Source organism: Chionomys nivalis, chromosome 26 (assembly GCF_950005125.1).
Source record: "Chionomys nivalis chromosome 26, mChiNiv1.1, whole genome shotgun sequence".
Classification (NCBI taxonomy): Eukaryota; Metazoa; Chordata; class Mammalia; order Rodentia; family Cricetidae; genus Chionomys; species Chionomys nivalis.
The window spans coordinates 16,138,256-16,164,517 of record NC_080111.1 but is presented as its reverse complement, the minus strand read 5'-3'; the positions used below and the strand labels follow the sequence as shown (position 1 = coordinate 16,164,517).

General features: G+C 43.5%; 1 protein-coding gene across 7 annotated transcripts in view; it reads right to left on the bottom strand.

The window, feature by feature from the left end:
- Srpk2 (SRSF protein kinase 2) overlaps nucleotides 1-21,411 on the bottom strand; it is a 179,443-nt gene extending 158,032 nt beyond the window's left edge. For 6 of the 7 annotated variants that reach the window (XM_057758673.1, XM_057758670.1, XM_057758675.1 and 3 more), the window contains exons 1-2: nucleotides 21,280-21,411; nucleotides 21,142-21,196 (exon numbers count right to left, since the gene is read on the bottom strand). Coding sequence is in view for 6 of the 7 variants with exons in the window: in XM_057758670.1 (XP_057614653.1) it covers nucleotides 21,142-21,196; nucleotides 21,280-21,295 (71 nt within the window). In the remaining variant the exon portion in view is untranslated. The remainder of the gene's footprint in view (nucleotides 1-21,141; nucleotides 21,197-21,279) is intronic. The other variant, XM_057758674.1, reaches the window with a different exon arrangement.
- Between the last annotated feature and the right edge of the window lie 4,851 nt (nucleotides 21,412-26,262).

Below are 26,262 nucleotides of genomic sequence, written 5' to 3'. Positions count from 1 at the left end.
AGTCTGCAAGGGATTCGAACCTGAGTCTTACAATCATCCCCAGGAAATGAGACACAGAATATCATCTTTGAGTCACTAAGGGAAGGTCTTCTGGCATATCAGTAATTTTGACTTCTTCCTGATCAAACAAAGTAGGGAGGAAGATCTTTACATATTATTTACAGACAGAGGAAATTACAGCATTGTCAAATAATAGCAGCAGGAATCATTCTGCTGCAAACACGCTATTTTAAAAGTGGAGAATGTGAATAAACAGCTTATTCTCTGAAAAATATATAGTACTTGATATATACCAGCATTATGTCAAAAATGTTAATAACATCTGAGAATTAAATAGTACACACTAATACAGAAAACCCCACAAGAAATCAGGAAGATTAACACCCTCAACTATTATCAAATCCTAATTTGTGAAAATCAGCTCTTTTTCCCTTTTCATAATCTATTGATAATAATTTTGGAATGAATATCAACTTTTTAAAACTATAAAAGGCTGGGCAGGGGGCTGGAGAGATGGCTCAGCGGTTAAGAGCATTGCCTGCTCTTCCAAAGGTCCTGAGTTCAATTCCCAGCAACCACATGGTGGCTCACAACCATCTGTAGTGAGGTCTGGTGGCCTCTTCTGGTCTTCAGGCATACACATAGGAAGAATACTGTATACATAATAAATAAATAAATATTTAAAAAAAAAAAAAGGCTGGGCAGTGGTGGCACACACCTTTCATCCCAGCAATCAGGAGGCAGAGGCAGGCGGGTCTGAGTGCTGGAATGAAAGGTGCACACCACCAGTTCAAGGTTGAATTTTTAAGACGTCTTGTTAGTATTCAGGCATCTGTACTGGCCTATCCTTGGGGTTCTGACAGGATACATCCTCAGCTGCAGCTAAGAGCACCTCCTGTGCACATTCACTACGTTCCCTTTTAAAAGGGCCCTGCCCACCTCCCGTCTCTTCCTCTATCTGTTCCTTTCTCTCGCTCTTTCTGCTTCTCTGCCTGTCTCTCTCTCTCCCCTTCGCTTTCCCCCCCCCAGTCTTTCTCTTTTCTTCTGCTGTTCCTGTCACCAGAGGTCAGTCTCCTCCTCCCCTTCCCTCTTTGTATGTTCCCTTTCCCCTAGTAAAAACACCTCCATGTGAACTCCACCGCAAGGCATCCGTCTTTGTCTCCCTTGTGCTGCTTTTTTAAATTAGAGCACCCTCCATTCAGTAATGTAAGCAGAGTTCTACACCAGTTTGCTGAGCTTTGCAGTTCTGGAAATTTTGGAACTATTTTGGAAAGTTATTGAGCTCGTGGGAAGTAACCCCTTGTTAGTGGACAGAGGCCATTAGAAGTCAGAAGATTATGTATACCTCTTTCTCAGGCCTAACTCTGTGCTTCCATGCCTGCTATCACAATATAACACTGCCCTCAGGTACCCATCTCTCAGGGTGAGTTGCCCTTGGCCACTGTGCCTTTCCCACTGTGATGGACTAAAATCCCTTAGACCATGAACCAAAAAACAAAAGTTCTTCTCCCTAAAGGTGCTTCTTTCCAGTATTTGGTCAGTCCCAGAAAGAATAATATACTCTACAGAAAACAGGTTTCAAGCACACTATGGATGCACAGATTTCCTGGGTTTAACAACACTGAACTCCACTATCGACTCCAAGAAAAATACTGGTGTACAATCTTCACACTGAGAGAAATGAGGTATTGGAACTCTGGGTGTCAAGTTTTTAAACCACCACAATAACAGTGCTGCAAATCAAATTATTACAAACTAACTTATAAACTATAACTTACATCTGTGAGTGTGATGACCTAGAATCAACTGAAAGATAACCCTTTGGGGATTTCTATATGGTTTAACTGAGAGAAAAAGACAACCTGATGACAGCACCATTCACAGACTGAGGTTTCAGACACAATAAGAATGAGAAAGCAAGGGGCTGGTGAGATGGCTCAGAGGTTAAGAGCATTGCCTGCTCTTCCAAAGGTCATGAGTTCAACTCCCAGCAACCATTACATTTGTAATGGGGTCTGGTGCCCTCTTCTGGCCTGCAGGCATACACACAGACAGAATATTGTATATATAATAGATAGATAGATAGATAGATAGATAGATAGATAGATAGATAGATAGATAGATAGACAGATAGATATTTTTAAAACGAGAAGGCAAGTTGAGCACCAACATTTAACTATCTCTATCTACTTCCTGGCCACAGAGTCAGTATGACCACCATCTCACGCTCCTGGCACAATTTCTTTTCTGCCGTAATGAAATACAGTCCTCAATTAGGGACAAGTCACAACATTATACAGGAATTGCTCAGTCATCTTGTTCACCAAAAGATCAGGTAAAGGCTAAACCAAAAGGCAAGGCTTTTGGCGTTATTGCTTTGTGAGTAAGTAGCTGTCATTTGTTGTAGATGTTTGGCTGTAGCTGAACTCCCTTTCTATTACATATTTGGGGATTAATTCCCACAGTTCAGAACTGCTTCCTATGCCTTTGGGCTACATGTGAAAACAGTTTCCCACTGCCAGGTCTTGTTCCTCTCTCCTAGGAAAGCACAGAGATCTGCCTTTCTGCAATATCTTTATCAGCAGGCATTTGGTCAGCGCTTAGGGTCCAGGCAAGAGCATCCATTTAAGATATCCACAGATCTCCAAGGACATAAAATTACTACTGCCCAAGCTGCTGCTCTGGTTTTACCCCACTTAGAAGATTCTTAACTCCTTATGCTTACTTTCACCTTGGTTTACTGATGGTTTTAGTTCAGGAAATTTATGACTTGCGTTTTACTCTCAAAGACAGCAGAAGGGATATGGGCCACAGACCCACAATGTCATCCACGACCAGATCAGCTGATAACAGCAAACCCCAGAACTGATAATTTAGAGGCCTGGGTCCCTTGTTCTTTGTTTCTACTTCTACCGCCTAGAGCAAAACTCCAGACCTAGGTCCTTAGAAACTATCTGATCAAGAACCATCAGCTTCTCCCTGATTGTTTATGTAGGTTGCCTGGTTACCTGGTACCCTCTATGTATATGGGGAAAGAAGCGGCACGCTGATTTAAAATACAATTTGTGCCGGGCGGTGGTGGCGCACGCCTTTAATCCCAGCACTTGGGAGGCAGAGGTAGGCGGATCTCTGTGAGTTCGAGACCAGCCTGGTCTACAAGAGCTAGTTCCAGGACAGGCTCCAAAGCCACAGAGAAACCCTATCTCGAAAAACCAAAAAAAAAAAAAAAAAATACAATTTGTGCCCTATTCATAATTTTACTGAAAATAAACCATTTATCCCTTTACTAACCATCTAAGAATGTAGCATAGAGCACTAGCCTTCCCCTCTAGAATTCCTTGATAATTTAAATCCTTCCTTAAACATTGTCCATTAAGGAGTTCACCAGATGTGTACTAGCCACTCCCATGGATGTGTGTGTGTGTGTGTGTGTGTGTGAGAGAGAGAGAGAGAGAGAGAGAGAGAGAGAGAGAGAGAGAACTCTTTATCTGATTTTCTTTGGGGGCAAAAGAATTCTGGCACTGAAACCTGCTAGTGCTGGGGATTGCCGGCTTTAAGGATACATACAACTGGGAATGTTTGTAACAGGTAGAACAAGGGAAAACAAGGTGAAACAATGAGAAATGATGGATTGAAGAGAGAAGAATAAAGAAACATGGATAGATGGAACCTACTGTGAGTAGACGTCTTTACTCTCGGACTTTAAGCCCCCCGATTTATGCTTTTACCCACAGATTAGTGCTGCCCCCAACATGGCCAGGAGGCTTCATTCTATAGTGGTCAGCAGTTAAGGCAGACTCCTGAAGAGTAAGTGTCTATTGAGTGCTCAGCACTAAACTGGACATCTTTAGCAACTTCTTCCTCACACCCAGTCTCAGAGAACAAAGCAGGAGAGTAGAGGATAGGAAGGATGCTTTGAAATACCGTCTGCTGGACAAGACATGGCCCTTGCACATACTCACCATAGCTATGAATGCCTGACAAAACCTGCGCAGAATCAAGTCAACAAAATCAGTAAACATTATAACAGGAAGCACTAATTGAACTCAATGGTTCCTTTATCAAAAAAGGGGAGATTAGGGGGAAAGAGATACCTGGGGAAGTAACAGGGCGGAGGAAATAACCTCCACCCTGTTTCTGAAGGGGAAAGTTGTATACATATGGTCAAGGTGCATTGTTACATGCATAAAATTTTCAAAGAATAAACAATATTCTACTACTTAAAAAAAAGAAAATGAAGGAGTCAGGTGTGGTATTGTGCACCTTTAATCTCATCACCCAAGGAGCAGAAACGTGTGGCTCTCTAAATTTAAGGCCATCATGATCTACATAGGAAGTTCCAGGCCAGTCAGAGCTACATAGGGATACCCAGTCTCAAAAAACAAAGCAAACCGCCCACTCAGAACGTGGGCTACACGTCTGAACAGAGTTCTCAAAAGAAGAAATAAAAGTGGCTAGGAAATAGCTAAAAAACTGTTTATCATCCTTAGCTATTAGAGAAGTGCCAATCAAAGCAACCTTGGAGAATTCATCTTTTGTCAAAAAATGGCTAAAAATAAATAAAACAAATGCTGTAAAGGATATGGGGAAAATAGAAGCTCCATTCACTGTTGAGAGGACTGTAAACTTGTGTAGCCACTCTGGAAATCAGTGTAGAGAACTCTCAAAGTGCTAAAAGTATATCTACTATATGCCCCAGACACATCACCCATTGGCCCAAAGGACCAAGGACTTGAAATCCTATTCCACAGACACTCAACCATGTTCATCACCACACTAGTCACAAGACTGAGGAAATGGAAAAAAAACTAAATGTCCATAAACAGAAGATGTATAATGAAAATGTGATACTTCACACTATGGAATACTATTTAGATGTAAAAAAAATAAATCACGATTTTACAAGTAAACAGATGAAACAGGAAAGATCATAATATGCTTGACAAATACCACATGTTGTCTATGGTTCCAAAACTTTAACTGTAAGCTTATAACCTGGAGTAATTGCAGGAACCAGGCAAAAAAAATGTGCAATTTGCAGGGGGAAGTGAGAGAAGTCTGAACTGGGGGAAAGAGGGAAGTCAATATAGGAAAGCAAATTAATGCTAAGTAAGCCAGAAAAGGCCACTAGGATTACTTCCACCACAATAAAAATCAATAGGCAAATTTTAAAATTTTAACCATTTATATTATTTCAGTTATTAAACTAATTTCACACTAAAGTATTACAAAAGCTTATCTCCCAAAAAAAGCCACACAATGGCCCTTAAGACTTTCACATACAGACAGTTCTTTCTTAAGTGAATTACAGGTAATATATGTTAATAGACACAACAATGTACATACACAAGTCTACTCATCTAAAAAGACAATCTCTTTAGGAAATGTTGCTAAGGCAATTGAATGGCCAATCCCTCCTGACCAAAATGAAGTTTGATCCCTAATTACAAACCATACACAAAATAAACTCAAGATAGATCAACTAATATAACAGCTGAAACCAAAATGCTCTTGGGGAAAATACAAAAACAAAAACACAAACATAAGGGTAAATCTCCAGGGTCTTATGAGTTCAGCAATAGATTCTTAAGATAGATGAAAATAAAAATAAAGGACAGTGGGGAATGACTCAGCTGGTAAATACATAGGCCACCAAGACTGAAAATCTAAGTTTGATCCTTGGGACCCACATGGTAGAAAGAACGCCCACTATTGCAAGAACCTTTGACCTCCACGTGTGTATGACGCGCACATTGACCTCCACGTGTGTATGACGGCACACTGACCTCCTCCATGTGTGGGTGACAGCACACTGACCTCCACGTGTGGGTGACGGCACACTGACCTCCACGTGTGGGTGACGGCACAGTGACCTCCACGTGTGGGTGACGGCACACTGACCTCCACGTGTGGGTGACGGCACAGTGACCTCCACGTGTGGGTGACGGCACACTGACCTCCACGTGTGGGTGACGGCACACTGACCTCCACGTGTGGGTGACGGCACACTGACCTCCACGTGTGGATAATGGCACACATTATGCCCACACACACACAAAAAAAAATGGTTTTTAAAACTCAGTAAGTAAAAAAACTAATAAACACTGTTTCATTAAAATCTTTTGTAGTTAGGCGGTAGTGACACATGCTTTTAATCCCAGCACTCAAGAGGCAGAGACAGGCATATTTCTGTGAGTTTGAGCCCAGCCTGGTCTACAAAGCAAGTTCCAGGATAGTAGGCCCATACAGTGAAACTGTCTCAAAAAACAACAAAATCTATATCAAAAACAAACAAAAAAATAAATAAAAACAGGGCACAGTACACACATACAGTCAGGACTAGGGAGGCTGAAACAGGAGGACCTCAAGGAGTTTGAGGGCAATCTGGACTACATTATTAATACCAGGCCAGTCTCAGTTACAAAAGGAAGACCTTGTGTCTCCAAAAGTAACAACAACAAAAAGGGGTGGGAGGGGTGATAAAAAGACAATCTATGGAGAAAGTATTAACAAACTGAGAAATGTGGTATGAGTCTAGACCCTAACATACATAAAAATCAGAATTAGACAAGGGAAGCTACTAGACTGAAAACAGTAAACATATTTTTTTCTACACAAAATAAAAAGATGATCAGAACATGAGACACAAGCATATCATTAATCACTGGACAAATACAAATAAAAACAATGATGTGTCATTTCACATCCACAAGGATAGCTATGATAAAAAATTAAAACCAAGTGCAATGGTCTGTCCTGTCCCTTTAAGAGACTAGCCCCGCCCACCCCCATGCCCCACCCCAGCCTGCCTTGGTGGACTTGCTTCCCGTCTGAGCTCCTTCCTTTCCAGTCTCTCTCCCAAAGAGGTAGCTGCTGCCACGGCTCCTCTCCTTCCTCCCAATTCTCTTTTTTTCCTCTCTCTCTCTCTCTCTCTCTCTCTCTCTCTCTCTCTCTCTCTCTCTCTCTCTGCCTCTCTCTGCTCTTCCCCCTTCTTCCCTCTCCCCTTTCCCCTTCCCTTCCATAACCCACTAAATAAATATCCAACCTCACTCTGCACGGTGTGCCTATCTGTCTTCTCTCACCCGCCCTAGCTGCGGACTGCTACCTGGGACTCGCTACCTCCAGGACCTGCGGCATTTTACCTTAAACCATTACAACAAGCATTGTCAAACATAAGTAAAACTTGAAAATTTGCACACTGATGATAGAAAAATAATATTGATGCTTTAGAAAACAGCTTGGTGATTTTTCAAACAGTTAAACAGATTAGTAACTGATCGATCTAGTCATTCAATTCCTAGGTACATATCCCAAATTGAAAACTGGTACTTAAATAAATGTACATGCACGTAAACTGTAACAATACAATAGCCACAGTAAAAACAGCCCAAATATTCACCAACAGATGAATCAGCTACAGTACAAACATAAGATGGAGTATTCTGGCCGGGCGGTGGTGGCACACGCCTGTAACCCCAGCACTCGGGAGGCAGAGGCAGGCGGATCTCTGTGAGTTCGAGGCCAGCCTGGTCTAGAAGAGCTAGTTCCAGGACAGGAACCAAAAGCTACGGAGAAACCCTGTCTCGAAAAATCCAAAAAAAAACAATAAATAAATAAATAAATAAATAAATAAATAAATAAATAAATAAATACAAAGAAATCAGACTGGTGCGGTATAATGGGGAAAGAGTAAAATACCAGGAACTCACTTTTGGGAGTGTTATGAGAGGAACGGGCCCACAAAGTAAGACTAAGAAACTGTAGCACAGTTGTTAGGATTCAGGCATTATGCTGTCATCCAGCACAACACACTCAGGCAGCACCCTGGCCAGCCCAGGGTCCTATGGATACATCACAACATAGTCTGTAGGCAGGTGTCAAAGGGCCCTTTAAGAGACAAGTTCCGCCCATTTCCACTCTCTTCTGCTATTCTTCTGAAGAGGCAAGCAGGTCTCAGCCTCTCTCCTCTCCCTTTCTTTTTCTCTTCCCTCCCCCATTCCCTTTATTATCTCAAATAAATAAATAAATAACTCCTCACAGAAACTCTGCCTACAGGGCACATTTTGCCCACTCCCCACCCCTACCTAACATCCACCACCACCCCCCACCTCACCACCCCCCGCAGTGAGGCCTGTGGCTCTCACCAGCCAAGGTCCCTCTCCCACAGAATCAACGGTGTCAGCTCTCCAGAAGTCCTTTTCCCAAGGTTAGGCATTTGGATAAAGGTGTCCATTCCCTTGGAAGGTTGAGGAAAGACCTGCTTGATATAGCAGCCAGTCTTTCTAAGTTCCTCTTTCTAAGAGAAACTAGTGGTCCTTCATTAACACAGGACTGGTGCCAATTTCAACATCTCAACCCCAGGCCTCAAGCCACACCCAGTTCACACTTCCCTTGTCTCCCATTTAATCATATGTGCAACTAAACAGTACAGAAGGTGTAATCTGTTGCGGGGGAGGGGCAGTGGTGGCAGATGCCAGCAAAGGCAGGCAGATCTCTAGAAATTCGAGGCCAGCCTGGTCTACAGGGCGATCCAGGAGAGGTTCCAAAGCTATACAGAGAAACCCTGTTTCAAAAAAACAAAACAAACAAACAAAAAACAGGTGTAATCTTTTCTCAATTAAATGCTGCTGGCAGCCATCGTTATTTGCTCTCAGATCCTCCACTCCATACATCCTCTTTGGGACCTGAACCCCCTCCCCCCCGCCAAAGAAGGTCTCCAGCAATTTTTCTCAAGACATTTTCAATTCAAGGTATAAGACAACCTTAATCTACAAATTCAGCTTTATTTCAAACTAAGGGTAAATGATAACTTGAGGATTTGAAAATGAGTAAATAGATATAAGTAAATATATATGTAAAAACAAACACACGAAAACATTACAAGATGTGATTCTGTGAAACAGTTTCCTCCTGGTCCTCTCAACTCTCAGGTACCTCCTGGAACCCCTCATCCCTAGAGCACCTTCCGCCAGGAGCCACAGTCAGTCACGTGCCAGCTCTAAAGACAAAACTCTGAAGAACAGCTCTGCAGTTGCAAACTCTGACCAAGTATTTACTGAAAGTCACGAAAAGGCAACCAAACAGTCCAGGACAGCCATCATTCACTTCCCCAGCAAGCACTCCATACAAACACTATAGTGAGGGATAACTAAAAGCATCTACAAACGTCAATGACCCAGCATTCATCCCATACCCTCTATCCTCCCACATTACACTGGGCATGAATTACAGTAAATTCTACCCCCTCAGAACCTATCCATCTCCTCAAGCCTTCTGCAGGCTTCCCAGTGAGCTCCTAGCCACTAAGTCCCACCCCACTTCAAAGCTAGGAACTCTTTTGAAATGTCACTCTGGCACACATATGCTCTCCAACTCCTTGTGTGACCTCATCAGCAACCCCACAACACTGCTTACCATACTGTGCATCCCAACCTCACCACTTAACATTCCAGGACTACAAACACGCCATTGTACATCTCCATATGCTGACACCCACTCAGTACTGCTTTGGGTAGAAGGCTCAAGCCCTGCCTTCTCTTACTGTTGTTACTATCACTGGTTCTTCAAGACCTAGTCAGAGCACTCTCCTGGTTTCCAGTATGTTTTTAGATTACAAATTATATTCATAGTATGATAAGAATCATATGCACAACGTAGATCTAATAAAGAATAGCAAGCAATTCCTTAAATCTAATTAAAATCTACAGAAATGTTTACATAAAGTTATAGAATAACTTTATGCCGGGCTGTAGTCTCACACACCTTAAATCATCCCAGAACTCGGGAGGCAGAGACGGGTAGATCTCTATGAGTTCAAGGCCAGCCTGGTCTACAGAGTAAGTTATAGGATAGGCCCCAAAACTATGGAGAAACCCTGTCACAAAGACTAAATAAATAAATGTAAATGGATGGAATGAGAAAAAAATCATCCTGAGTGAGGTAACCCAGAACCAGAAAGATAATCATGGCATGTACTCAGTCATAAGTGGATACTAGCTGTAAAGCAAAGGATAATGAAATGAGCCTACAGTCCACGACCCCAGAAAGGCCAAGTAACAAGGAGAACCCTAAGAGAAACATACATAGATCCTCCTGGGAAGGGGAAATAGACAAGATCTCCTGACAAAATCGGGAGCATGGAGATGGGAAAAGAGAAGCTAGAAGAGGAGCCCGAGGGGAGAAGGTGAAGGGGGGAGAACTTGAGGGAACAGGAGAGTCAAGATGGAGGAAGGACAGAGATGGAGAGCAAGGAAAGAGACATTATATTTTGATTGAGGGAGTCATTATCGGGCCAGTAGGAACCCTGGTACTAGAGAAATTCCCAGGAATCCACAAGGATTTCTCTGTGTAACAGTCCTGGCTGTCCTGGAACTAATTCTGTAGACCAGGCTGGCCTCAAACTCACAGAGATTCACTTGCCTCTGAGGGCTAGGATTAAAGACGTGAGCCACCTGTTGTGGGAACTCCTTCAGCCAATAGCCTTTAAGATACTGGAATACTGGCCTACTTTGGGCACGGTCTCATGTACTATAAACGCAGATGAAAAGTGTGTGTGGCCTTTTTTTCTGCTGGATTCAGTTCCAGTTCCCAAAGCACGCTGAGGACTGCAGATCTCTACCCTTACCGTGAATTTATCCCAAGTAAATAAAACTTTGCTATGCTCCATTCTAGGCTATTGTGAAACTCTTTGGTACAACTACAGCCACCAATGCCCAGTCCAAAACTAATGGATTTAAAACAAAAGAGGAGCCTGGAGATTGCTCAGTGGCTAAGAGCACTTTTTGCTCTTCAAGATAATCCAGGTTTGATTCCCAACACACACGGCAATTCACAGTTGTCTGTAATCCCAGTTCCAGGATACCCAATGGCCCCTCCCGACATCCTCGGGCAACAGGCATGCATGTGGTACACATACATACATGCAGGCAAAACACTCACATACAGAAAATAAATCTTAAAAGAAAAAAAACAACAATAAGAAATGATAGCAAAGAGTACAGAAGAGAGACCCCTTGAACATTGGGGTGATATTAGTATAGGCATGGGAAATAGTTTGAAGGGTCTTCAAAATAGTTGAGCTACAACTATTATATGATATAGCAATTCTATCGCTGCTCATATATTCAAAGAAAATTAAATCATTATCCCCAAAATACCTGCATTCCTGTGTTTACTGCAGCACTATCTATAACAGCTCAGAAATGGAAACAACCTAGGTGTCTAGCAACTGATGAAAGGATAAAAAAATGTACATATACACAGTAGAACAATATTAGGTCATAAAAAGACTGAACTCTGTGATTTGCAACAAAATAGATGGAGATCAGTACACAAAATTAGCCAAGCACAGAAAGACAAGTTCTTGTGATCTCACTCACACATGGGATTTTAAATGTTTCATCTCACAAAGCTGATAACAGAATGAAGGTTTACCAGGTGCCAAGCCTGGTTAGGTATTAAGTCATTCTTGGGACCACAAACCTCGAGTGTGCTGTGTACAATGAATACAGATAATAAATAAGGTACTGACTGTATGACCTGCACCACGTCTGTAGTGCCCATAGAGGCCAGAAGACAATGTCAGATCCCCTGGGACTGAATTACAGATAGTTGTAAGCCACCATATCAATGCTGGGAAATGAACTTGGTGAAGTGGCATTTCATTTGTATTTTAATAAATAAAGCTTGCCTGGGGATCAGGAAATAAAAACAGTCCCACTGGCCAGCTTTATAGACCACCCAGCAATGACATATACCTTTAATACCAGTAGCCAAAATGACACACATCTTTAATACTAGTAGCCACACTAGCTTGCCACAGAAACCAGGTGGTAGGGGTGCACACCTTTAATCCCAGAACTAGAGAGGGTTGTAAACGGGAGGAGACAGCTCTCAGGCACAGTCTCATTCTGCAGTTTCCAGGAGGCAGGATAGCCATTTAGGAACTGGGGTCGAGTTAAGAGCCAATGGCTGGCTGCTTTGCTTTTCAGGTCTTCAGGTTGAACCCCAATATCTGTCTCTGAATTTTTATTAATCTTGCTTCATTTTGGTGCCCAACGTGGGGCAACTACAACCACATAAAACCTGAGAGAGATTGAGAATGGATTCTAGACATAAAACAACAGAGTTAAGCACAATTTCTTGGTAGAAGCATTTTCTCAGGTGTGCTCTGTTTTCCAGAGGCAAGCAGAGAGAGGCACAGCTTCTCTAAGAGAGGCTTCCTGACTCAGTGTTAGCAGCAAAAACCTCATAGCTCTTTTAAGAGGCTCTGCTACCAAACATTAAATGGTGTTTATGAGCAGCCAGTATCAGGCTTCTTGATGCTGGTATGGACCTAGAAACTCCACAGAATTGTGGTAAAAAACATGGCTTCAGCCAGTACCTCTGACATGAAGCTAGACTCTCAAAAAGCTAAGGAATAAACTGGAGCCAGCCACCAAAGCCGTAACTTTAATCCTGGCCACACCATTTAGCAGATTAAAGACTTGGGTGGTTAGAAAAAGATAGAGATATAAAGACAGATTCCAGGAAAGAAAAAGAGAAGAAAAAAAAACCTCTAAATGGTTTACAGTGTGTTTAAAAGTATACATATGCTTGGGAAAGAAAAGAAAAAGGACAGAGAAAGTCCTTTAAGAAAGAAATATAGTTGGGTGAGGCGGCGCACACCTTAAGAGGCAGAGGCAGGTGAATCTCTGTGAGTTTCAGGCCAGCCTGGTCTACAGAGTGAGATCCGGATTCCGGGACAGCCAAAGAAAACAGAGAAACTCTTTCTCAAAAAACCAAAAGTTAAAAAATAAAATAGAATTTTTTTAAAAAGTCACAAAGATGGAAAACACACAGAGAGTCTGAATACTGTATGTTATTGTGTTGTTTATAATTGCTTGACTGCTAAGGAAGGAGCAACAGCTGCTAAAAGATACTTGATTAGGGCTGGAGAGATGGCTCAGAGGTTAAGAGCACTGCTTGCTCTTCCAGAGTTAAATTCCCAGCAACCACATGGTGGTTCACAGCCATCTGTAATGAGATCTGGTGCCCTCTTCTGGCCAGCAAGCATACAGATAGAACACTGTATACATAATAAATAAATAAATCTTTTTTTAAAAGATACTTGATTATAAATGCTGCTGGATTAATCCAACTTATATATTTGAAAAATGCCTTGACTTCAAAATTTAAGTCAAAAGATTGTTACTTTGGAGAAGAGGTTTTGCTTTTGTTTCCATAGGAAATAAGAAGCTGGGGGTTCATTCTGGGTTAAGAAAAGTAAGGACTGATTGAGGAAGACGCCCTGAGAAATCTCCAATGGGATAGGATGGCCCAGATGATCCAATGTTTCAGAGCACCTCTGCTGCAGTTTCCTCTGAGTTCTACATCCAGAGCAGCCTCAAGACTGCTGATTGAGATGATCCAGACTCACAGAATATTCCAGTCAAGACTTGGCCATAATTCTAAATTCTCTTTGGGTCCCCATAAGATTATCAGCATCCCCAATCAGCAGGAAGTATCCTAGAAAACTATGCCCACATTCCCAAAAAATGGATTACTGGTATTTGTCTTTGTTTAGTGTGTTGGTTACAGTTTGTTATGGATAATGGTCAGGAAAAACAAATGAGATTAGATTCAGAGTTCTTGTTTTGAAAATTAAAAAAAAAAAAGTGCTGTGGGATAAGGCTCTTGTATCCTGTAAAGATTTGACACATGTATTAGTTTAATAAAACACTGACTGGCCAGTAGCCAGGCAGGAAGTACAGGCGGGGCGACCAGACTAGAAGAATTCTGGAAAGACAGAAGGCTCACCTGTGGTCACCAGACAGACACAGGAAGCAAGATGAGAATGCCTCACTGAGTAAGGTACCAAGTCATGTGGCAAAACATAGATAAGAATTATGAATTAATTAGTTCATAATAAGCCTGAGCTAACAGGCCAACCAGTTTATAATTAATACAAGCCTGTGTGTTTTGTTGGGACTGAATGGCTAAGGGACCAGATAGGACAGAAACTTCCATTTACACCTTGGGTCCTCTGGAAGAGCACCCAGTGCTCTTAGCTGATGCGTCATCTCTCTGGCTCCCCAACTTTTATAGATCCCTCTGAAAGGTAAACTTAGGGGATGAAGAGTAGTCTACTGTTTCTGCAGAGGACTCAGATTCAATTACCAGTACCCACATGGAAACACACAACTATCTTTACATTCAGTTCCAGAGGATCCCAACATTATGTCATGGGCTCATGTATGCATGTAGTACACATACAAACACTCAGACATACACACTCATAAAAAAATTTGGAGGTCAATACATGCCAGCAAGATAGCTCAGTAAGTAAAGGTGCTTGTTGTAAAAGACCAGTTGTTCTCTATCTCCACATGCACCCAAGGCCCAAAGGTACACATACACATCACACATACACAATATTTTCTTTTTATGTATTTTTTTTTTTTGAGACAGAGTATCACTATTTAACCCAGGCTGGCCTTGAACTGACAAAGTCTGACTCCTGGAAGCTGGAGTTAAAGGTATGCACCACTATATCCAGCAGACTAATAATAAAATTTTAAGTAAATTTAAGGGCTGGAGAGATAGCACAGTTTGTTAAGTGCTTACATTGTAAGCATTTAGACCTGAGCTCATTCCCAAAACCTACATTAGAAAAAGTAAGAAGCTGGGCACTGACTGCATACACCCTTAAACTCAGCACTCCAGAGCTAGAGGCACAAAGATCAGGAATTCAAAGTCATCCTTAACTGCAAAGCAAAGTTCACAGCAGCCTCAGTCCTTAGTTACTGGAAACCCTGTCTCAAAAGCAGGAGTAAAATGGGTGTTCTAAGTGGTATGATGCTTTGTTACCAAGCTAAGACCCTGTTTTCATATCAAAATGGAGGGGGTGTGGGGGCTGGAACTACTGATATAGGCAATACCAAGAACCTCAAAGATGTACAGAGGTCCTGCTTGGTAGTATACACACCTTTATAATATTCCTGGGAGACAAAGAGACAAAGGCAGCTCATGTAGCAAATTCTGGGCTTTCAAGAACTAAATGGGGAGACCCTGTCTGAACAACAACAACAAAAGGGCATGCAAAGAGAAAAAAATCTAAATGTCAAAAAGTTACATATTGATACTGTATAACTTTGTTTACTAACATTCTCAAAGTATTAAAACCTTTAGTGATTTATAGGACTGTATAGGGAAAGGGTAGTAACCAGAGAGGGGACTTAGTTGTGTTGATAAAACAGTTCTGCATAGTGCTTATGGTGATTACACAACCCTTGGAAGTGATAATATATGATAGCACTACCCAGCAGAAAAGACACATATAACAACTAGTGAAAGTCAAATACTTTTTTATTGCCATTTGTTTGCTTGTTTTAAAACAATGTATCATTAACGAGCCCCAATTGGCCTGAAATACATCTTCAGCCTCTGAAAAGCTAGCCTAACTCTCAAGTAGATTTTATCTAGAGTATTTTATATTGGTTGGGAAGACAGCTCAGTGGGTAGAGACCTAAGTTTGAATTACCAGAACTCATGTAAAACCCAAACACAACAAAAGTGTGTGTGTGTGTTGTCAATGTCAACTTCCTACTTTGACACTACTCTATAGTTTTGTGGAATAGGACCAAATGAAGGGTACACTGCCAATTTCAGTATTTTTTAAAACAGTCTAAGTCAAATTATGTCAAATGAATTGTTTCAAAGACTTTGAAAATTTAAAAATACAGTTATAGCTCTTAATAAGAAGCTACCCAGCCAGGTGGTGGTGGCACTCGGGAGGAAGAGGTAGGTCTCTGTGAGTTCGAGGGCAGCCTGGTCTACAAGAGCTAGTGCCAGGACAGGCTTCCAAAGCTGCAGAGAAAACTTGTCTTGAAAAAAAAAAACCAAAAGAAGAAGAAGAAGAAGCTACCCACATGACCAATAATGGTTGAATGGATAAATAAAATTCAATCAATATAACTGTTATTTGATTACTTGATAATATAAAGAAGTTACTTGGTAATATAAAGAAGTAAAATGCCAATAGAACATGGATGAATATGTTAAATGAAAGAAACCCAAAACAAAGTCATATATATATTGATAATATGGTTATGGTTATACTACCTTATATAAAAGGACCATAAATCAGGATGAGTGGGATTCCATCTCTAGCACCAAAACATTAAAGCGGGGGGGGGGGGGGGGATGATGATGGATTGTTTTTTGTATTGCTGCTTTTGGCTTTAGTCTTGTTTTTTGAGACAGGGTGTCTGTGTGTAACAACCCTAGCTGTCCTAGGACTAGTTCTGTAGACCAAGCTGGCCTGGCACTCTGAAAATTGCCTGTCTCTGACTCCTGAGTGCTGAAATTAAAGGCATGTGGCACCACCACGGAGCTTACAACCATTTTTTTTTAAGATCATCTCCCTGCCACCCTGGATGATCACATACTCCAGTGTTTAAGAAATCCTCCTGTCTCAGCCTCCACAAAGCAGCGGGGCCTATAAAAGTATACCACCACACCCAGATCTCTAAAAGATAATGTTTATACTTTAAGTACTATGTCTCAATAAGTACTGTGGCTGGGCACAGTCATTAGCAGAGAATGTGCCTACCATTCACGAGGCCCTGCAGCTTGATCCCTGCATTCCCTACAAAAGTATCAACAAATGGAAGAGACCTTAAAAATAATTTATTTACAAGACAGATGTCTTGATGCAGGCTTGTGTGTCCAGCACTATGGAGGTGGAGGCAGAAGTACTAATGCTAACTATATAGTAGTAAGTTTAAGGTCAGCCAAATTACCTAAGACCATCTAAAAAATTTGTTTTAATTACCTACATATACAAATGCCCTAGGGCAAAAATCCGTATGTTATGAATACAGTTTACACAGACTGAAGTATGATGGTGCCTACTTGTACTCTCAACAATATCCAGGCTGAGGCAGGAGGATTGAGTCACCGAGACCTTGTCCCACCCCCAAAAATGGGGGGAAAGGGCTAGATCAACTTCATGACTGAATGACAATACAGTAAATCCCTGCTACCTATACTCTCAAAGCAGTAAAATTAATAAGCAAAGTACACTCATTGAAACAATGTACAAAAGATTAAAGTTTGACTCAACTAGGCAGAAAACATTCCTGACAACTACAAATTCTGAAATAATAAAAAAGTAACCTCTTACCACAGCAAAGTTTCCCACACCTCATGTCCTACAATATGGAGTTCAGTTGAAATAAGAGGACCTCCATTCTGAGACTGATCTGTACTATATAAACATGGGGGAGGGGTGTGAACACATGCTCAATTCATAAAAGCCTAATGAAAAGTCTGATGGGCAGCCTTTACTATCCTAGCATTCTGGAAGAGGAGGTAGGAATTCTCCGCAAGCTGGTCTACAGGGGCAGTTCCAGGACAGCCATGAAAGTTACACAGGGAAACCCTGTCGAAAGAAAAGAAAGAAAGAAAAGGAGGGAGGGAGGGAGGGAGGGAGGGAGGGAGGGAGGGAGGGAGGGAGGGAGGGAGGAAGAAAGAAAGATGTCCATTTGCATATAACAAGGAAGAAATGACAAAAGTAGATCACACTTCATGAGGCCAGGCCCACACAGTCACACTGCTCAAGTTTGCCAGTCTCTACCACAGTTTAAAATTAGTCTCTTAAAGACTTAAAATGCATAAACACTAGCCACAGGACACTCGGAAGTCGACCCAAACAAGGCTGTATGGTTTAGCCTGTCAGTGCCGTCTGTGGGATGAAGTCCCCTCTCTCCAGTGTCACTCCTTGAACCTGGAACACAGCTGCCCATTTATCGCACCATTACCACAGACCAGCTCTGTTCTCACTCTCACCCCATCCCCTATTCAGGCAGGAATGACACCATCTTACACAGACGTAAGCCTCCAATGACCTACACTGCCCCATGTGTGTCTCGCTTGCCTCTTATCCACCTCTGAATCTATCCCTTAACCACCTTATCATACAACCCCAGCCCAATCCCTCCCCCTCTTCATCCTAATTTCTGCACAAATGTCATTTCCTCGAAGTTGAGGTGGCCTCTGGTCCCTGGCTGCCTAGACACAACCTAACCACTAGCATGTTACTTGCTTCTTCATCTGGAAATGGTGATAGGAACAGCATCCACCTCACGTGGAAATGCATGCGAACAGCAAGCAATGACTGACGGAGAGCACAAATGTCATCTTATTAGTATTACTTAAGTTGCCCTGTGTTTTTGCCCTGTCCCTTGGCACTATCTGAAGTCACTTTCTTGATGCCTCTCTTTAAACCTCCATAGATTTAAAGTGTCATGGAATATTACTATGTACAAAGCTCTCAGATCATCTTCTAAGGCATACAAATACATATTGAACATATGAATAATTATATCCAGAAATTATTTTAAATATTATCTTGATTCAAAAAAATACTAATTGAGGGGCTGGCGAGATGGCTCAGTGGTTAAGAGCACTGCCTGCTCTTCCAGGTCCTAAGTTCAATTCCCAGCAACCACATGGTGGTTCCCAACCATCTGTAGTGAGATCTGGATCTGGTGCCCTCTTCTGGCCTGCCGGCACCAGAACACTGTATACATAAAAAAAATAAGGGGCCGGGCGGTGGTGGTGCACGCCTTTAATCCCAGCACTCGGGAGGCAGAGGCAGGCGGATCGCTGGGAGTTCGAGACCAGCCTGGTCTACAGAGCTAGTTCCAGGACAGGCTCCAAAACCACAGAGAAACCCTGTCTCGAAAAAACTAAAAAAATAAATAAATAAATAAGGGGGCTGGAGAGATGGCTTAGTGGTTAAGAGCACTGCCTGCTCTTTCTTCCAAAGGTCCTGAGTTCAATTCCCAGAAACCACATGGTGGCTCACAACCATCTGTAATGAGATCTGGTGCCCTCTTCTGGCCTGCAGACGTACACACAGACAGAATATTGTATACATAATAAATAAATATTTTAAAAATAAATAAATCTTAAAAAAAAAATACTAAGTGAAAAGTGACACCTCCACACAATCGCTGATTTGATCTAGTTCTTACTGATAACCGCCTACTTCATCAAGCCAGTTCTTCCCATCATTAACTGTGTTTTCCTTTAAACACAATACACAATGGAAGAGACTGCAAAGTGACATAAAATTAGATAATTTATATGGCTATTCCTAATTATTAACATACCACAAATCCAAATATAGTAGAGCAAAGACCCTTGACCATTATGAAAGACCCTGAAACAGGAAAATAATGAAATACATGCTTATTCAATTAAAAAATGATTTTTCTATGTGCACACGTAATATACACAGATAAACATATGTTTATATACAGAAAAAAAGCTACCCTAAAAAGCAGGTCCCTGCCTTCTCAACTGTTTCTTATTTCTTTCTTTTTTAGTTTTGCGAGACAGTTTCTCTGTGTAACTTTCACGGTCATTCTGGAACTCACTCTGTAGACCCGGTTGGCCCTGAATTCACAGAGATCCACCTGACTCTGCCTCGAGTGTGTTAGAATTAAGGCCTACGCCACCACAGTCCAGCAATAGCACTGGTCTTTAGAAAGCATCTTAAAACTATCAGACATTGGGTTTCAATATTTTAAATACCCCATACCTGGGCCAGGGAAATGGTTCACAGGTTAAGCTACTTATCAGCCGGAGTTTGATCACTGGGTCTCCACATAGTAGATAATCAACTCTTTTTTTTTTTTTTTTTTTTTTTTTTTTTGGTTTTTCGAGACAGGGTTTCTCTGTGGTTTTGGAGCCTGTCCTGGAACTAGCTCTGTAGACCAGGCTGTTCTCGAACTCACAGAGATCCGCCTGCCTCTGCCTCCCGAGTGCTGGGATTAAAGGCGTGCGCCACCACCGCCCGGCTCGATAATCAACTCTTGAAAGTTGTTACTTGACTTCCACAGGTGTCCCGCCCAAATCCAAATACTCGCAGAATCATAAAAACTTTTTTCATTTTCAATTTTTACTTTCCAGTTTTCAAGACCTTTTGTCTCCTAATAAAAGATTTTTACGGAGATGTCCACATCTTATGAAGACCTACAAATACAGTCATGTTATATTCAATTCTGAAAGAGGACAATCTTGAAAAATTACCTCCACACTAACAATGATTGCCAATTTTCCTAGATGCCACCAAATGGGAGGGAAATCCTCTAGGCTGCGACTAGGGCCAATATGAGTAACAACCACCACCACCTGGGAGAGCTGAGGGGCATCCCACCCCTTGCAAAATAGATAAACAGTATTTCGGGATTTTATTAAATAAAGGCAATTCCGTTGTTCTCCAGAGTATCAAAGATAACACACAAATTTCTTGCACAAAAGGAAGATCGAGGCAACCAGTGTGAGCAAAGATGTTTAACGCTGGTCCAGCAAAACCAAAGAGAGAGGAAACAGGAACACTCGGCGGCGCTCTGAAGCCCCGGAGCGCCTACTTCTCCGCGAAAGGCTTTTCCAGCAGCTGCCGCCCAAACCGGGCTGCACGTCCAGGATGGAGGTGGCTGGATTGACACATCTGAAATATCAGTAGCCGATGGATCCAGTCCCGAGCACCACGCGGGAGGGACCTGCCCCCGCACACGCTCACCCCCGCTGCGGCGAGCGACCTGGGCGCAGCCGCAGCACCCAAGTAACGCTCGACCCGAGCAGAAAGTTTCGAACGAAAAACCCGAGAGCCGAAACGCACTGGTCTCGGAGCTGAAGTCGTGCCAGGAACACACCCGGGGCCAAACCACTTGACAAGCAGCTCGGGCTTTCAGCTGATGGCTGCGGCGGGACCGGGAGGTGGCAGAGGCGGCAGCGCACTGGCTCCCTCAGTCCAGGTGTCAGCGCGCCGCCGCCTCCCTCTCCTGCTCCCCAGCCGACCGAGGCAGGGCAAGGACGGAGGTGCGGATCGCGGGTGTGGCTCAGGGGCGCAAGGCGCGGGATCGAGCGCAGAGCCCGGGCTGCCCGCAGGCCGCTGGGCCAGGTCGCAGCTCCGGAACCCGCGGCCGCGCGCCCCTCCCCCACCCCTCCCCCTCCAGGGCACGCAGAGCCGGCGCCGCGTCCCGGGAGACCCGCGGCCCGGGGACCGCGAAGCTCTGCCTGCGCGGCCGCAAGCAACCCTCGGCGGGGCGGGGCGGGGCGGTGTCGGGCCCGAGCGCCGCGCGGACTCACTTTTTTGGATGTTTCTCTCTTTTCGGCCTCCGCTTTCGGGCCTGAATGGCCAGCACTGAGGAGAGAGAAGACACATTAACGGTCGGGTCGGCCGCCTGCGGGCCGCGAGGCGGGGCAGGGGCCGCGCGCGCCGCTCACCTTTCCTGGAGCTCATTCCGACTCGGGGCGGACGGGCGGGGGCGGGGGGCTCCGCGGCGGAGGCTGCGGCGACGCGACAACCAGCCGCACAGGGATGCAGCCTCCACTCGCTCGCCGGCAGAGGAGGCGTGAACCGCGCCTGCGCCGCCGCGGCCGCTCCCGCGGGGACCAATGGGACCCGCCCCCGCGGCCCCGCCCCGCGGCCCCGCCCCCTCCGCACCTCCCGCGTGGAGGGGTCGGGACCCTGGCCGCGCCCTTAGCAGCGGCGGCTCAGAGGCCCCCCTGTGTGGAAAGGCGGCCGCGTACCCACGGCCTCCCGCGCTCGGCCTCCCACAGCCCGCCTCCGCCTTCTCGGTTCTGCGGCCGCCGCGGGTCCAGTCGCACGACCCTTCTTCCCAGCCACGCCTCGCTCCGCACCCGGGCCGGTCGTTCTGCAGCCTCTCCGTGCGCCCTTCCGTGGCCTGCGCCTTCGCGGGTCCCGCACCACCTCTCTTCCCACGGCCTCTTCGCTCCGTTTGCGCCTCTACATCCTTGCATCCCCATGAGCACAGCTTCCTCCCCTTTTGGCGAGCGTGGAAAGGGCACGAGACCAAGAGCTGGAGAACCTGGGTCCTTGAGTGTGTGACCTTGGAGAAGTGATTTCCCTGTTCCCCACAGGACTTTGTGAGGTTAATGAAGGAAAAGCTGCTCATACTTTGAAAGTTTGGCGCATGAAGCCCACTTTTCCAAATACCATGAGATGAGAGCTTAAAACAGGGATTATGCCAAGCAGTCCTTTTTTTCCTTCCTCCTACAATGGGGAAATTGAACCCTAAATAGGTCAAACAGTTCTACCAGTCCTTATCCCTATTCAGACCTGGCTGGTTTCTTTTTCTTTCCATCTTCCCAGGCTACCTAAGATGTGAATCAAGCTGACTGGCACATCGTTTATCACCTCAGTTTTCTCTTGTCCAAAGTGTTTTTGAAAGATACTGGTCCTGAGCATTCAGTCCTTCTTTGGTTACAATTGTATCCTTGAGTCTTACTCTAAAGATGTTCCAGCAAGCAGGGAAAGGCCGCTTTGAGTTTGAAGAGACTTTACTTCCCCCATTTTTTAAAAAAAAAAAAATATGAAAGATACGAGAAAAAAAATGCAGTGATCGGCACTATTAGCCCACATTCATTAGTTTTTTTAAAAAAAAAATAAAACATTTCTCCCCGTTTGCTCTCTCCGTGTGTGCAAGGGTTATTTTGCACAGTCATTCAGTAGTTTGTAGACTCTATTACACCCGACCCCTAAACATTTCATTGGCTATTTATTAGGAACAAAGATATTTTCCTATATAAAGACTGTCATCACTGAGAGAAAATCCAATACTATCCATGTGTAATTTACAAGCCATTGTTCCCATTTCTGAAATACTCCAATAAAATCTATTTATTGGAATCTAATCCAATGTCGTCAGTTGTTGTTAGCACCCGTCCTTTTTTTTTTTTAACCTAATCTTTGGGGCCCTACCCAGGTTCATTTCTCGGATGCCAGATAAAGTAAAATCTCTACTTGAGACATTTTTTAAGACTGGGTTTCACAATGTCTCAAAGGCTGACCTTGAGTTTGTCTATCTGCACATAAAGGCCTTGGCTTCTCAAGTACAAGGAAGACAGGCATGAACCATAGACAGTGACCATTGTGAAGACTCTAGTTCTGTTTTGCCGAATGTTCCCCAGTTTGGATTTTGTTTTCCTGCTATTACTGTCAAGTTCAATCATTTGTCAAGTACACTGTACACATAAATGGCGTGTGTCTGTCTCAGTACATAAGGCTAAGATATCAGTTTACTCCATTATGGATGATACAATCTATCATTTCTCCAGAAAAGAGATAATTTTCCATTTTGTATTAAAAAATAATCTGTATTAAAATATATATATATATTTTAGCCCGGCAGTGGTGGTGCACACCTTTAATCCCAGTACTCAGGAGGCAGAGACAGGCGGATCTCTATGAGTTCAAGACCAGCCTGGTCTACAGAGCAAGTGCCAGGGCCGGCTCTAAAGCTACACAGAGAACCCTGTCTCGAAAAACAAAAGCAAAAAAGTCTATATTGTAAAGTGTGAATGGAAAGGACTTGCATAGACATTCCTTCAAAGATATGGAGCCAACAAGTGCATAACAAGATGTGCAAAACCATTCATCATTACAGACGTGTAAAGCAAGACAAAATGAGATCCCACTTCACACCTCTCACGACCACATTATTTAAAATAGAAAATACAAAGTCAAGCATGGTGGTGCACACCTTTGATCGAAGCACTAAGGAGACTAAGTAGGGGTGCTGCTTAACAGCCTAGGCTACCCAGAACATAACAGATCAGCCTCAGCCATATAACATGGTCCTAACTCAGAAAAACAGAAAGGGGGGGGGCTAGGATGTTTATTGTGTTTATTATGGGGCCCTATCCAGGTTCACTTCCCAGATACCAGAAAAAGGAAAGAAAAAAATACATATAAATGAGCATTCTGGATCTCTTGCGTATTGGAAACACTGAAATCTTTGTCAGCTGCTAGTGGAACTACAAAATGGTGTATTCACTATGGAAAACTTTGTCAGGTTCTCAAAAACTAATCATAGAATTGCCAACAATCCCATCCACAGGTGCATTTCCACAAAAGTTAAAAAACAGATGATTTTTGACACAGGCCTATGAAGCCAACACTCAGGGGGCAAAGGTAAACAAATGAGTTCAAGGCCTGCCTAGGTTCTAAACCAGCGAGGGCTATTTGACAATTTCCTGAATTAAAAAAAAAAGTCAAATAATCTTTGGACATGAAAGTTAATATCTACAGTATAACAATGACCAAAACATGTAAAGTGCTGGGTGTGGGGGCAAATGCCTGTAATACAAGCACTCAGTAGGAAGAGGCAAGATAACAGTCACAAGTTCCAAACAAGCCAGAACTGCTGTATTGCTGTGAAGAGACCTGTGACCAGTGCAACTCTTACAAAGGAAAGCATTTAACTGGGCACTTGCAGTTTCAGAGGTTTAGTCTATTACTGTCATGGCAGAGAGCATGGCAACACATATGTAACAGGAGCAAGGCAGAGAGAAAGAGAGACCTAGGTCTGGCACATGACATGGGCACTTCATGTCATGTGCCTCAAAAGCCCACCCCAGCAACATACTTCCTCTAACAAACACATCCTTCTAAACCTTCCAAAGAATTCTACCTTCCATTGATTAAGCATTCCAGTATATGAGCCTATAGGGGCCATTCTCTCTCTCTTTTTGTTTTTCTTTCGAGACAGGGTTTCTCTGTATAACAGTCCTGGCTGTCATGGAACTCACTCTGTAGACCAGGCTGGCCTTGAACTCAAAGATCCACCTGCCTCTGCCTTGAGAGTTGGAATTAAAGGCATAAACCACCACTACCCCGGGCATAATTATTCCAATCATCACAATCCACTCCCTGGCGCCCATGGACTTGTAGCCATATCACGCAAAAACGTATTCAGTTCTTCAAAAGTCCCCATAGTCTAGCATGGTCACAACACTGTTGACATATCCAAAGTTTTCTGAGATTCATGAGAATCTCGTAACCCCCTGCAAAATCAGAATGAAAAAGCAAATCACTTACTTCCAACACACCAATGAGCGGGATGTATGTTACCATTCTAAAGGCAAGAAAAAGGAACATAATGAGGAAAAACTGAACCAAAGCAAGACTGAAAACTAACGGGGCAAACTCCAAACTCTGCATCTCCATGTCTGATGCCAAAACACTCTAGAGATCTCCAGTTCCTCTCAGCTTTGTTGACTGTAACACACTTCTCTCTCTTGGGCTGGCCCACCTCTGGTCTACATCTCTCCTTACCACTCTTGCTTCACAAAACCTTTGGGTCTCCAACAAAATCTAGGCTTCATCTTCACAGTTTACCCAGTGGCCTTTCTGGGCCTCCAGGCAGAGACATACGCCTGTCCTCAGAAGCTTTTCTTAGCCCCAAAGGGAGATTACACAAACCCTTTTTCTTTTTCGTATGCTTGACTCTAAAAGAGGAACCATGTGATCAAAGCTGCTAGATTATCTCTTAGCTGGAACTGGAACTTGGCCCCCTTATTCGAGTACAATCGCATCAGCTGTTGGTGGTTTCCTACCCTGCTTAAGCTTTTCTTTTATCCCTTTTCACAGGTTGGAGTTTACCTGGGTGAGGTCCTGCCCTGAGATCACCACTCCCTTTATTCCATTTAGCACCAGCTTTTCTTCAAACGCCTTATCTGCTTGAGTACAGGATTTGTCTACAACATCATCTTCACTGGTCTTCTTTTTCTCATCAAACTGTATATTTTCTGTTTCTCTTTGCCCAGCTTATCTTTCCATGGTAGACCTGCATAAGGGTGACCACTAATAATAACTTGACAGTGTCAATTCTAAGGCTGTCTTGTAGTGTTCTTTGAACAGTATCCTGTTTGTTATTTAGAGCTTCTTTCTGGCTCACCCTCATGCAAACGGGCATATATCTTCTAATAATCTGTCCTGACCCTTTAAGAGACAAGCCCCACCCACTCCCCCTTTTGCCTAGGCAAACAGATCTTCCTTCCACTTCCAGCCTGAGAGCTCTTTCTCTGTCCAGTCTCTCTTCAGAAGAGGTGGCTGTGGCCTCCTCTCTTCTCCCTTCCTCTCCATCTCCTCTCTCCCCCTCTGTCTCTGTCTCTCTGTCTCTCTGTCTCTCTCTCTCCCCCTTCCCAGCATCTGTTTCCTGAAGCTCCATGGCATCTCTCTGACTCCATCTTTCTTCCTCCCAGCATTCAGTTTAGTTTTCCCTGCCTGTTTTAGCTCAGCCTTATCAACAGGCCGAGGCAGTTTCTTTTTTCATTAACCAATAAAAGCAACACATAGACAGAAGGACCTCCCATATCACCAGTATATGTCTGAAGTGTGCAATTTGCTTTTTGCTTTTGATTTTACAGCTAAGAGATTATATGACTCTCAGAAAACTTTGAACT